The sequence below is a fragment of the Mobula hypostoma genome, chromosome 3, assembly GCF_963921235.1.
Source record: "Mobula hypostoma chromosome 3, sMobHyp1.1, whole genome shotgun sequence".
Classification (NCBI taxonomy): Eukaryota; Metazoa; Chordata; class Chondrichthyes; order Myliobatiformes; family Myliobatidae; genus Mobula; species Mobula hypostoma.
The window spans coordinates 151,638,315-151,653,815 of record NC_086099.1 but is presented as its reverse complement, the minus strand read 5'-3'; the positions used below and the strand labels follow the sequence as shown (position 1 = coordinate 151,653,815).

At 38.7% G+C, this 15,501-nt stretch overlaps 1 protein-coding gene across 6 annotated transcripts in view; it reads right to left on the bottom strand.

The window, feature by feature from the left end:
• LOC134344317 (uncharacterized) overlaps nt 1-15,501 on the bottom strand; it is a 54,769-nt gene that overhangs the window by 38,252 nt on the left and 1,016 nt on the right. For 4 of the 6 annotated variants that reach the window (XM_063043883.1, XM_063043879.1, XM_063043880.1 and 1 more), the window contains exons 2-4: nt 10,933-11,022; nt 9,167-9,303; nt 1,889-2,011 (exon numbers count right to left, since the gene is read on the bottom strand). In XM_063043883.1, the coding sequence (XP_062899953.1) occupies nt 1,889-2,011; nt 9,167-9,303; nt 10,933-10,999 (327 nt within the window). In that variant the 5' untranslated portion in view covers nt 11,000-11,022. Of the gene's footprint in view, nt 1-1,888; nt 2,012-9,166; nt 9,304-10,260; nt 10,332-10,932; nt 11,023-15,501 lie in introns of all 6 variants that reach the window. The other 2 variants (XM_063043881.1, XM_063043882.1) reach the window with 1 other exon arrangement.

Genomic DNA, 15,501 nt, shown 5'->3' with positions numbered 1-15,501 from the left:
ACAACATTTTAAGTCCTTTATTTTGGTTAAGTATGCCAAGTTAATCAATAAAGGCCAATAATACAAAGATATGCAAAAGTGTGGCTGAGAAGAGGATATAGAGAAGTTTCAATGGGTTAGACATGTCAGGCAAAAGAAATGGAACGAGGTCATCAACTTTGGTAGAAATTATGAAAGAGCTGTTTGTTATGTCTCCCCTCTCGCCATGAAATGGAGGCACCCCTTTCTCTCTTATATATATGTGTGTGTGTGGAGGGTGGGTGGGGAAGGGGGGGCGGGGCGAGAGGGGGGGACTGGATTAGGATAGAACACAGTACAAGCACTTCATCCTATGTTGTGCTAACCTTTTACCATACTCTTTAGACCAATGAAACCCTGCCCTCCTACACAACCCTCCATTTTTCTATCATCAAACCTCCTTGTCATAACTGCCAATTTAGCAACTCGATTTTGTGAATCTTCTTTGCTTTTCCACAAGAGCAATCTACCCTTTCTTAGGTAAGGGAATCAAAGCCGTACACAATATTCCAGGCATAGGCTCACTGAAGCCTTACAAAATTGCAGCAGGACCTAACATAATGGTGAAAAGACAAACAAAATATGGGAGTAAAGATTCAAAAAAAAAGGGGGAGGGAAACAATTTAAATCATTTTACCTAATTTTGCAAATCTGGACAGAAAGCAACAACTTGAAGATAGGCTGAGTAGTTTGTTACAACTGGCAGTTTTGAACCCAATGGTCTTATACACATCAGTTTCCCATGAGTCCTTGAAAGATCAACCCTCTTTCTCTTTCCACAGCTGTGTATTCCAACATTTTTTATTTCATTTAAGCATTCCAATATCCATAGTATTTTACTTTTGGATTAAAGTATGTTGTTCCGTGCTACAATTTCTTGTAAATAGTGTGGTTCAGCCACTCGTTACTACTAACTGAAATATTCTCATTTCCATGTAAGAATAGCAAAAAGAAAAGCACAAAGTACCAGAAGAGAGTAAAGTAAACTTTCGTTTGTTTCTCTTGATCATACAACAGTTTTTACATTTGGCGTTTAGGAAGTATAACAGATGAATAATAATATAAGAGAGGTAATTCCTCAAAGTAGATGAAAAAACATAGGTAGCCACAGGGAAATTCGAACAAATATAATATTAGACTTATTGGAGAAATTAGCATCCATGATATCCAACATAGATCCACAAACCATTGAAAACTAATTTTGCATGTATTTCCATTAAAAAAAAAGAAACTTGGAAAAGTCATGCCCATTTGCTGCAGTTTGAAGTATCTTCTTGATTGCAATACAAGCTTACAAGCATCACAACCAACCTCACAGCAGACCTTCTGGCTTCAAATGTGGTGATCTGAAACTGAATGCACTAACCACATTTACTTCTAAAGAGAATAATCAGTGTTAAGTGTACAAATGCACAACTTCATTGCAATTTAATGACTTTAGTGTATGAGGAAAAAAGAATTAGTATTATCTTTAAATGGGTATACAAGAAACTAATATTATAACTAAATTATAGACTAAACTAATTCAAATAGGAATTAAATTGAATGATTTTGAACTAAAACGATCCAGAAATAGAAACTAATAGCTATTAGAAACAAACAATTCTTTTACAAATAATGCAGTCAATGTAAATGAAAGTAGGTCAAATTCAACATACTCCAAAAGCAACATTTAGAATATTTAAGGAAACACTACAAGTCCATTCACAACTGTAGGTCTATGTATTCTTAATTCACTTTTCACTCTTCATCTTTTGCATGAACAATTTCATTTTAACAATTAAAACTTAAGTAGTTCAAATACACTTAACTAAACATCACCTGTAAAAGGAAGTAGTCATTTTCATTGAACCATTTTATGGTAACTTACTTGTATGCACCTCCTTCCTTCCAATTTCTCAATAATAGCAGCTCTTTCTTTAATGATATCAGACAGCTCCTCTTCTTTTAGTTCAGTTCTATCCCATTTCATCATGTCCGGATATTCTTTTGCCTTAGATTTTTAAAAAAGTGTAAAATTTATTACACCAATAATAACTATCTAGTCTTACTTTTAATGTGCTGTAATGATGCTAAACATACTTCACAAAACAGATTGGAACATTTTGCTATCATGGACATTACTAACATAAAATATTTGCTGCACAGATGGATAAAAGAAATAATGGTCCAAATCCATACACCATGGCCATTATCTGCCATTAAGTCTCAGAGACAGTAAGGAGTTTGGTGATGGAATTCCAAGGCCTTCCTCTTAGAACACCCCTGGCACTGCTATAAGACGAATTTAAGGGCTAAACTTGTATTAATTTGTGCCCAAAATAAAAGATGATATCTCTGACATTTGGAGGCATTTAAAGGCAATTTGTTGATGTGAATGATCAAAAAGCTAAAGTTAAAATAAAAAATAAAGTTTGATTTAAATTCATAATATCTTGTACAAATGATTGAAATATTAAACTAATGTAAAATAGCAAAAACCATTCCCAAAAGCACATGCCAATGAACCCTGTGCAAAGAATGGTCTCTAGCCCTAATGCTATGGAATCCACCCCCCCGCCCGACCCCCGCAGACCAGGCTATAGCAAGAGCAGTAACAGATGCAGCAACATCTTTCATTCATTGAGTCTTGATTTAAAGCAATTTTGCAGAACACCAAGGCTTACTTCAGCCTAAATGGCCAAACACCAGAAACTCTAACAGACAGAATAATTGGCTCACTGGATGAAAAAGAGCAGACTGTTTACAAAATTCTGGAAGATCCAGTAATACCACGGATTTCATGGAGAGCATAACTTTTCTGTCACAAATCAAGTTCTCAAAAATCAGACTGGACAATCATCAAGTAAAATATGGACCTCATGAATGAAGATCCAAATACAACAGCAACCTTGGATAACCATGTTTGCTTTTTCTTCCCAGCAAATTTCACTGCAAGGGAACTTATAAACTTAAAATTTTTCTAATAACTACTCCAGTAGAGATCATTTACTACAAATGGGGGTAGAGAACGATAAATCAGAACCTTCCTTGTACTTCGGAGATTTCAATGACTGTCTGCAGGCAATTCAATAAGGGGCATTCCTCCTCCAAATATGCATATGTATCATATACACTTTCAACTTGGACCAGCATCTGAACAATTAAGCATCTTAATCACTTTTAAACAATTATAGATTGACGACATGAAAAGGCACAAGTAAACATAACAAATATCTTCACAGATAGATGCTGTCATGCATTTAGTGTTAAGCAGTACCTTTTGGATAAAAACTCAAAAGTCCTTAAACATGGTGAAATAATAAAGGCTTGTTTCGTTTTGGTAAAGGAACCATTACCTCGTATTGAAAGAGTACCTTTCATACCTACAAGTGTTTCAATACAATTTAAAAATAAATAAGAGAAACTATATAATGAGCAAATAGCAGCTGATCAGCATATCATCAAGATGACATGAACTTAAAAATAATCCACTAACTTATTCTAATATCAACGTTAAAAATACAGAAATTTTACAGGTTTTTTTTCCATGTACAATTAAACAAAATATTCTGCACACTATTTCATTAAAAAAAAATCAAAATCTGACAAAACAGCTTTCTATTCAAAACTGCTTTGAGCAATATGAACTCAAGCCCTGCATCAACAGCGGCTTAACTCAGAAAAGAGCTTCTCTTACTGAATCAAGCTGATTAAATGTGTTGAAGTTACAGAGAACAATGTGATCGTCCAACTGGACTTGAAGCCAAAACCCACTTGTTTATTTTTCTAATAGTCAAAGTAAATTAATTATCAAAGTACAACTTGTATATTTCACCATATACGAGATTTATTTTCATGTGGGCATATTCAGTAAATCCAAGGATCATAATAGAATCAATGAAAAGACCGCACCCAACAGGAAAGACAATTAGTGTGCAAAAGACAACAAACTGCAAATAAAAAAGGATACAAGAATAAAAAGATAAATAAATAAGCAATAAATTGAGAGCATGAGATGAAGAGTCCTTGAAAGTGAGTCCATAGGTTGTCAGAACAGTTCAAAGATGGGGCAAGCGAAGTTATCCCCTTTGGTTAAAGAGCCTGATGGTTGAGAGATAATAATAGTTCCTGAACTGTTGGTGTGAGTCCTGAGGCTCCTGTACCTTCTTCCAGATGGCAGCAGCAAGAAGAGACCATGACCTGGGCGGTGGACATCACTGATGATGGATGTTGCTTTCCTATGACAACACACCATGTAGATGTGCTCAATGGTAGGGAGGGCTTTACCCATGATGAACTGGGGCATATTCACGTCTTTTTGTAGCATTTTCCGTTCAAGGGCACTGAAGTCTCCATACCAGGCTGTGATGCAGCCAGGCAATATAATCTCCATTGCACATCTACAGAAGTTTGTCATAGCTTTAGATGTCATCTGAATCTTTGTAAATCTCGAAGGAAGCAGAGAGTTTGCCGTGCTTTCTTCATAATTGCACTTATGTGCCCGGCCCAAGATAGGTCCACTTAAATGATAACACCAAGGAATTTAAAGTTGCTGACCCTCTACACCTCTGATCCCCCAATGAGGACTGCCTCAGGGGCCTCTGGTTTCCTCCTCCTGAAGTCAATAATCAGCTCCTTGGTTTTGCAGACATTGAGCAAGAGGTTGTTGTTGTTATTGCACCACTCAGCCTGATTCGCAATCTCCCTCCTAAATGCTGATTTGTCACCACCTTTGATTCAGTCTACAGCAGTGGTGTTGTCAACAAACTTGAATATGGCATTGGAGTTGTGCCCACAGTCATATGTGTAAAGTGAGTAGAGCAGGGAGCTAAGTACACAGCCTTGTGGTGCACCTGTGCTGATGGAGATTGTGGAGAAGATGTTGTTGCCAATCTGAATTGACTGGAGATTGAAAGTGAGGAAGTCAGCGAGATTTAGAAGAGCAAATTTGTGGAGAGATTGCAGACTGTTGGAAGAAACACAAGGTTATGATAGTAGATGAATTTAACTTTCCACTGAATGACTGGGACTCCCATTACTGTAAATGGGCTGGATGGGATAGCTTGTCAATTATGTTCAGGAAAGTTTCTTTACTACATAGAAATCCCAGCTATAGAGTGTGCAATACTAGATCTCCTATTAGGGAATGAGACAGGGCCAATACAGAGGTTAGTGCAAGGAAACACCTTGCATCAGTCATCATAAAGCCATTAGCTATAATATAATTATGGAGGACAGATATGGTCTTTGAGATGAGATTCTAAATTGGAGTAAGGCCAATATTGATCTGGCAAGTGTGAAATGGGACAGGTTGTTTTCTGGCAAAGGAGTACTTGGTAAGTGCAAAGCCTTCAAAAGTGACATTTTGAGAGTACAGAGTTTGTATTGTAGGAATCACGCATCTGTTTTCTATCCGCATTGTATTCTGTGTTTATGCAGTTATTATGTTTATTATGGTAACTAGCCATGTGAGTGGGGGCATGGTAAAAGCGAAGGGAATAAGTTACATATTTGTGCCTTGTTCTGAGATGTTTGGATCTGGGGACCGATGGATGGTGTATCGCTTAGTTATGCTTAAACTTCATCGTTTCAAGATTGTATGTTTTGCTAGTTGCTAATAAAGGACCAAAAACTATTCTTTGACTTTTGGAATATCATTACTGGAGTGACTGGAGGGTGCGCCATAACAAAAATAACAACCCATACTAGGTCGCCAGCAGTGGCTGCTACATGCATGTTCCTGTCTGAATAAAAGGCAAGGATAAGAAGCCTATGGAACCTTAGTTTTCAAGAGAGATTGAGGCCCTGTTTACGAAGCAGAGGAAAGTACATAACAAATATTCACAAGGAAAAAATGAGGTATTTGAGGAGTATAAGAAATGCCAGGGAGCATTTAAGAAGGAAATCAGGAGGGCAGCATGAGGTTGCTCTAGCAGACAAGGTGAAAGAGAATCCCAAGGGCTTCTAAAGATATATTAAGAGCAAAAGGATAGCAAGAGACAACATTAGTCTCCTGGAAGAACAAAGTAGTTATAAATGCATGGAGCCAACAGAGATGAGGCAGATCTTAAATAGATTTTTTTGCATATTTACTCAGGATACAGACACAGGGTCTTTAAAAGTGAGGCAAAACAGCAGTGAGGTCATGGACCTATACAGATTACCCAGAAAGTGTTTGCTGTCTTGAGGAAAATTAGGCTGGATTAATTCCCAGGACCTGCCAAGATGTTTCCTCAGAACTTGTGGGAGGCTAGTGCAGGAGTCCAAGCAGAAATATTTAAAATGTTCTTAGCAACGGGTGAGGTCCCAGAGAATTAGAGGAAAGCTAATGTTATTCCTTTGTTTAACAAAGACTCTAAACATACACTGAGAAACTATACGCCAGTGAACCTGATACCAATGGTGGCTAAGTTATTGGAAAGCATTCTAAGGGGCTGTATAAATACTTGGATAGACAGGGATTGATTAAAGCGCATCAACATGGCTTTGTGTGTGGTAGGTTGCGTCTAACCAATCTTAAGACTTTTTCGAGGAACATACCAGGAAAGTTGATGAAGGCAAGGCAGTAGATGTCTATAGCAGCACCAACAGAAATTTACTTATAGGTCCCAAAATTACTTGAGTGTCTGAACCTGGAATAAATTCTTAGCTGCAGGAGGTATGATCGTCCTTTGACAGATTTGGAGCCTGTTTGTGAGGGGCTCTTTTCCTTCCTTCTCCCTTTTTAACTTCAAGAAACTGTAATAACATGTTAAATTTCCCTTCCATTACACCACAATGACTCCACTGATTATCAAGTGCCCTTTTTCAACTTCCTTAACATTAGCTCTTCTTTTTCCTTGCTTTTTTTTTTGCTGCTTTCCAATGTGCTGGAAACTTTCCAGAATCTAGACAAATTTGGAAATAATCAGAGAACTCACCACAATTTCTGCAGCCAGTACTATTTAGAATTCTAGTATGATTTGTGGATCTTTAACAGCATTAGTTTAGAAACATAGAAAACCTACAGCATAATACAGGCCCTTCGGCCCACAAAGTTGTGCCGAACATGTCTCTACCTTAGAAATTATTAGAGTTCCCCATAGCCCTCTATTTTTCTAAGCCCCATGTATCTATCCAAGTCTCTTAAAAGACCCTGTCATATCCGCCTCCACTACCGTTGCCGGCAGCCCATTCCACGCACTCACCACTCTGAGTTAAAAAACTTGCCCCTGACATCTCCTCTGTACCTACTCCCTAGCACCTTAAACCTGTGTCCTCTTGTGGCAACCATTTCAGGTCCTTATCTTGTAATCTTTCTTTAACAATGATTAATTATAGCTAGTTCCTGTATCACAAGCACATTTTGATTATGTAGCATTTTTAGTGGGAAAACTGATTGAAATAACTACAGTATATAACTACAGCTGCCATTTTATATTCTCCATTTTAAGAAAATAAATAAAACAAACTGCTGGAGAATCTCAGCGGATCTAGCAGCATCTTCTGAGGGAAAGGAATTGTCAACTTCTTGAAGGTAAGAGCCTAAATCAGAAGTAAGAATGGAGAAGGAAGGTGGCAGGTATAAAGAGAGAGGGTGGGAGCAGTAAGTGAGACATGGACCAAGGAAGGTTGAGGAATGATGGGCAGAGGGAACAAAGGCAAATGGGTACAAGGTACAGGTAACAAATGGAAAAAAGAGATGAGGGATAGGCAGGTGAAGGAGAGAATGAAGACTGGAGGGTGCAGCAGAGTTACAAGATACAAGTACTGGAATCAGATTAGTAGGGAAGGTGATAATAGGAACCATAAAAGGGAGAGATGGGCGGATGAAATCAAATGAGGGCAGGCATCCCTTGGGTGAAGTTTGTGGGTAGTCGATGGATAAAAACAGGGAGTGGAATGGGGTGTGGGAAAAAGTATAAAAACAGGAGAACCAGAAGGAGCGGGATTGGGGGGATAAAACGCAGAGCTTTGGGTTTATTGCCATAGGCATACAAATATACAGCATGGATAGAGGCTCTTCAGCCAAACATGTCTTTATCCCTCTAAGTGCATCTTAAATGATACTATTGTACCCACTATTTATCCGAATTGGAAAATTCAATGTTCATACCATTGGGTTTGTAGACAACCCAGGCAGGACAATTCTTCTAGTCACATTTGCCCTTAGACTTGCAGCGGAGTAGGCAAAGGACAGGCAGGTCACTACGGAAACGGTAAGGGAAGATGAAATGGTATAAACCAGAACTCCAGGTGGCCGTGGTGAATGAAATTCAGGCGCTTTGAAAACCTTTCATCTTGCCTCCACTTGCTCTCATCAATAAAGAGGAGGCCACACCCAGAGCAGCAAATGCAGTGACAAGGTTGGAAGAGGTGCACGTGAATTTTTGTCTCACTTGGAAGGGCTCACCTCCACAAAATGGAGTAGCATTTGCTTTATTTTTAAACCTCTACACCCATTTACCATTAATAAGCACTTCCCCACAGTGTTATTATAGGGCTTTTGGTCCTCCAGTCAAAAACAACACTGTACTTCGAAAAGATAACATTTGCTCAGGCTGCACAATGCCTTACCAGGAATCTGGTGTAATCCGCTTCCTGCTCCTGAACTGAGAAAAGAATATGAATTTCAATTATCATCTAGAATCCTCCACAAATAAAACACTCCTTGGTTTGGTAATAGAGAGGCTGTTAGGCTGGTCTTCAGTGGCCCTGCTTTGAGAAAAGGCTCAGCACTGCATCCCGGCAAGTGCAGGGCAACTGACCCCTGTGTTGCCATACTTCTGTATAACAACCTCAGCAGCTCTACTGGCTCTTGACCTTGTTACCACAGAAAATTCCTGAGCAGGCATATCTGTGTAAGTATAGTGGTTTCTATTAACTTCAAAGGGTGGTAATGAAGGAGACCATAAGATCCAAGCAGTCTGTCACAATGAACTGAAATACAACTCATGCCAGGTACCCAGGAAAGTGTTGTCAGTATGCCATAATAGCTCCTTCAAAGCTGATTCCATGAACGTAGGTCCTGGAAATTTCCAAACTCCATGTTATGCAAGATATCAGCACATTAGTGTGCCCGTCCTCTCCTTTACTAAGAATAAATTTACTCAGTTTTTTTGTACATCCCTCCCCATTTTACTAATTCATGACCATACAAACCAATCCTCAATATATATTTTCTTACCATATAATTCATTCTGTGCTTGAAACCAGCAAGGTGCAAAACAAACATGTGTAAGTATTCTGTAAAGTCACATAATGTGCATTCATACATTGGCTCTCTTCCTCCATCACGCTGATATTCAATTACATAATTGAGTCCTGAGTGAACACAAAACAACAATTTTTTAAGTTGGTTTTAATCAATCTAAAGCAAAGGTTGCTTATTTTGTACTAATGCTGTTTTTAAGAGAAAACAAATCAAATATTTCAACAACAATCCTCACCCACTGCCTAACAACCGGTACAGAAAATTCAAGAGAGCATGATCATGAAAATTTTAGGTAAGGAACGATAAACTGCAAGTTTACAAGTTACAAGAACACCATCATATATTTTATAAATGGACTGAATCCTCCCTCATTCCAAAACAGTTGCCAGGCCCCATTCATGTAACATGCCCATTGTTGCCAATTTACATCATGTCCTAGTAACCAATATCTCAAAATTTAACTCATTCTAACTTAAAATCTGTTAATGGGCATGGCCAATATCAGCTCCATAATTTTCTCCAGCACACAGCCTTCTGAAGATCTGTATTTCTCCAGTCTTGATCATCGACAAATTTAATTGCTATCTGTCAAGACAGTAAGCTTTGGGGTTTAAATTTTCCTTCCCCTTGAATAACACTTCCTAAAACCTACTCCTTGACCAAACTGTATTAGAATCTATTCTCATTTCTTTTGTCTGTCCATGAAAAGACCTGGACCCGATGCATTTAGTACTTACTACCTTTATTTCTCATATTAGTCTCTGTGGCTTATGATCAAATAGTTGATGTAGGCTGGGGGTGCAAGATGGCATCTTTAATATTAGATAGCTTTATTAAGGAAGGGGTAGAAGTGTTAAGAACAGATTGCTTGGCATTATGGTCAACATAGTCATTGTGGGCTGAAGGGCCTGTTTCTGTGTTGTACTGCTCGGTTGTGCAGAGAAGCTATTAATGAAGTTTAACATATTTCATACAGTAGCCATTACAACTAACTGTTCCTGAAACTAGAGCTAGTTTGGATAGAATTCCATAAACAACAGAACATACTAATATTCCTAAAGAGATACCTAGAAGTTGATTATTTTCTGGAAGTGGCAATATGTGGATAAATATTTCTGCAGCTGCTCTGTTAAATGGCCTGTAAGTACAAAACAAACAAGATAAACACACACTGGATCAAGTTCAGGGCATATCATATCAGAACGGTGCACAAGTACTATCCTGTAAGTGGAAATGGAGTTAGCCAGTGATTGCATTTTATCCAATAAAATAAAATAATTGATGAATAATGGTATAAATTTTGCTAAATAAAATTAAGCTTCAGAGACATTAGCAGGTGGGGAGGTCACATCTGCCAAACTGTAACCCCAGTGTCTCAGGGCAAACTTAGGAAGGATGGAAATCAGAATTAACTAAGGGGTTAACTACTTAAAAATGCAAACTCAAGAACCAAGGATAGTGATCAATTTTTTTTCACTTCAATTTCACTTGAAGAAATTGATAGCTTGCTGTGCTACAGTTCTAAAGAAAAATAGCTTGAATTCTAAAGATACCTTCCATCTCCTTAAGATGTTCCAAAATGATCAGTACCTGATGAAGTATTTTTGATACACAAACATTTTTTAAAATGGGGAGATTTTTCTTCAGTTAGCTCTTTATCCAGCTGCTTTAATCATACCAACAATTGACGATTTTTATTTAGTTTGTGACTCTACTTCTCCAAGGGAACAAGTACTTACCAATCAAGGGTTCTTCTGCGTTCCAAGAGATTATGTATTCATCAAGGGTTCGTGCATTGGTGTTCATTTTCAGACTGTTCACTTTACTGTCTGAAATTCAAAAAGTCATAAAACATCACGATATTTTATATTGAGACAAGACTCCAGGAAAATCTAAATTAATCATGTATAAACGTATAAGCCTCAGTTTTTCTAGAGTATTAATAAATATGCTGATAGAGAAATTTTAAAATATTACACTTAATGAAGGAAAGGAGCCCACCTCCCCCCAACATATTTTGCACTGCAGGATATTGTATGGATACATCCAGCTAGTTCCTTAATGCTTAAGAAAATCAAATATCCTGATCAGAGACTAAATGCTACGCAAGTCTGTCTACAGTATTAATAATTAAATGCAACATCCCAACTAAGAACCCAATTACTTACTAAAGTTTATTTTAAAACTTGTTTACCCCTTTTGAGCCATGTTAATAATATTCCAGAGGCATGATTACAAAAAGAAAAAATATATTAAATTTGATTATTTTGTATAGAAAACTGAAACAGTTAGAGTTTAATTCACAAAATACAGATAAGGTTGGGAATTTTTGATAGTACTTTGAAAATAAATGAACTTTGAATTTACAGTGAAGATTCTCAATATTTTCACATTGAAAATACTTTACACATTTGATACCCTAATGACGTGAAGTGCCCTCACCACTGAAGTGACTTAATTATCTACTGCCACAACAATCCACACTATTAATGATCAAGATATCCCACCGCTCTAGGATTATCATACGGGAATAAAAATAATATGTATCGTCCAATCTCCTTTTTCCAATTCCAAAATCAATTGCTTCCAGCTCAACTTCTCTAGTTTAAAATTGATTCTTCTGTTAAAGATTAAAAAACCCAGATTAACTTTGTCACACATATATAGAAGCAAGCAGTAAAATGTGTCATTTGTGTCAACAACCAACACAGTCCGAGGATGTGCTGAGGGCAGCCGCAAGCGTCATCATGTTTTCAGTGCCTTAGCATGACAACTTACTAACCCTAACTGGTAGGTCTTTGGAACGTGGGAGGAAACTAACACAGTCACAGAATGTACAAACTCAGACAGCGACAGAAACTGAACCCCAATCACACACGCTGTAAAGAGTCACATAAACATCTACACTACCATGTTATAGAGTGAAGAATTTATCACTTAACTCCAAAAAAATGACCTAACAAACCTTACTTTTGTTTCTTATACATCCAATCTTCTATTCAAAATACCCAAAATGCTACTTTTTTCTGAGTTATTCATTTTCTGAGATCTAGGCTTTGATGAAAAGGACAAGGCTATCGCAGGGATGACTTACAGTGGACAAAAACGCTTGAGCATATAGACATTAAGAAAGGGGATGGGCTGGAGTTTTTGAGAAGCATTAAGTTAGATAATTCACTGGGACCGAATGAGATATACCCCAGGCTACTGTGGGAAGCGAGGGAGGAGATTGCTGAGCCTCTTGCAAAGATTTTTGTGTCATCAATAGGGATGGGAGAAGTACTGGAGAATTGGAAGGTTGCAAATATTGTTCCCTTGTTCAAGAAAGAGAGTGGAGATAACCCAGGAAATTATAGACCTGTGAGTCTGACTTCAGTGGTGGGCAAGTGGTTGAAGATCCTGAGAGGCAGGATTTATGAGCATTTGAAGAGACGTAATCAGATTAGAGATAGTCAGCATGGCTTTGTCAAGGACACGTCGTGCCTTACAAACCTGATAGAATTCTTTGAGGACTTGATGAAGGCAGAGCAGTGGATGTAGTGTATATGGATTTTAGTAAGGCATTTGATGAGATTACCCATGCAAGGCTCCTTCAGAAAATTAGGAGGCATGGGATCCAAGGAGACTTTGCTTTGTGGATCCAGAATTGGCTTGCCCACAGAAGGCAAAGGGTGGTTATAGATGGTTTGCATTCTGCATGGCGGTCAGTGACCAGTGGTGTTCCACAGGGATCTGTTCTGGGACCCCTCCACTTTGTGATTTTTATAAATGACCTGGACCAAGAAGTGGAAGGATGGGTTAGTAAGTTTGCTGATGACACAAAGGTTGGGGGTGTTGTGGATAGTGTGGAGGGTTGTCAGAGGTTCCATTAGAACTGGGCTGAGAAGTGGCAGACGGACTTCAACCCAGGTAAGTTTGAAGTGGTTCATTTTAGTAGGTCCAATTTGAAGACAGAATATAAATGGTAAGACTCCAGGCAGTATGGAGGATCTGAGAGATCTTGGGGTCCATGTTGATAGGACATTCAAAGCTGCTGCACAGGTTGACAGTGTTGTTAAAAAGGCGTATGGTGTGTTGGCATTCATCAACCATGAGATTGAGTTCAAGAGCTGTGAGGTAATGTTACAGCTCTATAAGACCTTGGTCAGACCCCATTTGGAGTACTATGTTCGGTTCTGGTCACCTCACTGCAGGAAGGATGTGGAAACTACAGAAAGGGTGCAGAAGAGATTTACGAGGATGTTGCCTGGATTGGAGGCCATGCCTTATGAGAATAGGTTGAGTGTACTTGGCCTTTTCTCCTTGGAGCGACGGAGGATGAGTGGTGACCTAATAGAGGTGTATAAGATTATGAGGGGCATTGATTGTGTGGATAGCCAGAGGATTTTTTCCCAGGGCTGAAATAGCTAACACGTGAGGGCATAGTTTTAAGGTGCTTGGAAATAGGCACAAGGGGGATGTCAGGGGTAAGTTTTTCACACACAGAGTGGTGGATGGAAGCGTGGAATGCACTGCCGGTGGCAGTGGTGGAAGCGGATACAATAGTGTCTTTTAGAAAAATAGCGAGCTATACTCTAGGGAAATTCTAGGCAGTTTCAACAGTAGGTTACATGGTCGGCACAATATTGTGGGCTGAAGGGCCCGTAATGTGTTGTAAATTTCTATGTTCTATGTAACTGGTGATGAGCTACACAGAACATACATTGGTCCTCGTGGAGGTACTCCCACAATTTTGTCAGGTTGGAAGCTCCAGGATTTAAAGTTCAATATCAAAGTTCAAAGTAAATCACAGTACATGTATGTCACTATATACAACACTGATTCATATTCTTGTGGGCAACAAATCTCTAGAACTATAACTGGGTGTTCAACCAGAGCACAGAAGACAACAAACTGCAAATACAAAAAGAAGAAATAAGTATTGAGAACATGAGATGAAGAGTCCTTGAAAGTGAGTCTATTGGTTGTGGGAACATTTCAATGATAGGACAAGTGAAGTTGAATGAATGAAGTTACCCCCTTTGGTACAAGAGCCTGGTGGCTGAGAGGTAATAACTGTTCTCGAACCTGGTAATGTGAATCCTGGGGCTCCTGTACCCTCTTCTTGATGGCAGCAGCAAAAAGAGAGCTGGTGTCACAGCACAACCTTGTACTCAACGTCAGTAAGACGAAAGAGCTGATTGTGGACTTCAGGAAGGGTAAGACGAAGGAACACATACCAATCCTCATAGAGGGATCAGCAGTGGAGAGAGTGAGTAGTTTCAAGTGCCTGGGTGTCAAGATCTCTGAGGATCTAACCTGGTCCCAACATATTGATGCAGTCATAAAGAAGGCAAGACAGCGGCTATACTTTATTAGGAGTTTGAAGCGATTTGTCATGACAACAAATACACTCAAAAACTTCTATAGTTGTACCATGGAGAACACTATGACAGACTGCATCACTGTCTGGTATGGAGGGGCTACTGCACAGGACCGAAAGCTAAAAAAGGTTGTAAATCTAGTCAGCTCCATCTTGGGCACCAGCCTACAAAGTACCCAGGACATCTTTAGGAAGTGGTGGCTCAGAAAGGCAGCGTCCATTACTAAAGACCTCCAGCACCCAAGGCATGCCCTTTTCTCACTGTTACCATCAGGTAGGAGATACAGAAGCCTGAAGACACACACCCAGCAATTCAAGAACAGCTTCTTCCCCTCTGCCATCCAATTCCTAAATGGACTTTGAAGCTTTGGACACTACCTTACTTTTTCTAATATACAGTATTTCCAGTTTTGCACATTTTTTAAAATCTATTCAATATATGTAACTGATTTACTTGTTATTTATTACTATGTTTTATTTTACTTATTTTTTTTTCTCTCTCTGCTAGATTATGTATTGCATTGAACTGCTGCTGCTAATTTAACAAATTTCACATCACACGCCAGGGATAATAAACCTGATTCTGATTCTGACCTGGATGGTGGGAGATCCTATTAATGGATGCTGCTTTCCTGCGACAACCCTCCATGTAGGTGTGAGGGTTTTATCCGTGATGGACTGGGCCATATCTACTATTTTTCGTAGGATTTTCCATACAAGGGCACTGGTGTTTCCATACCAGACTGTGATGCAACTAATCAATATTCTCTCCATCAGACATATACAGAAGTTTATCAAAGTATTAATGTCATGCAGAATATTTGCAAACTTCTAAGCAGAAGCATTGTCATGCTTTTTCTGTAATTACACGTCTGTGCTGGACCCAATATTGTAGCGACAATGACTGGAACATCAGGATTCAATTCCCACTGGTGCCTGTAAGGAG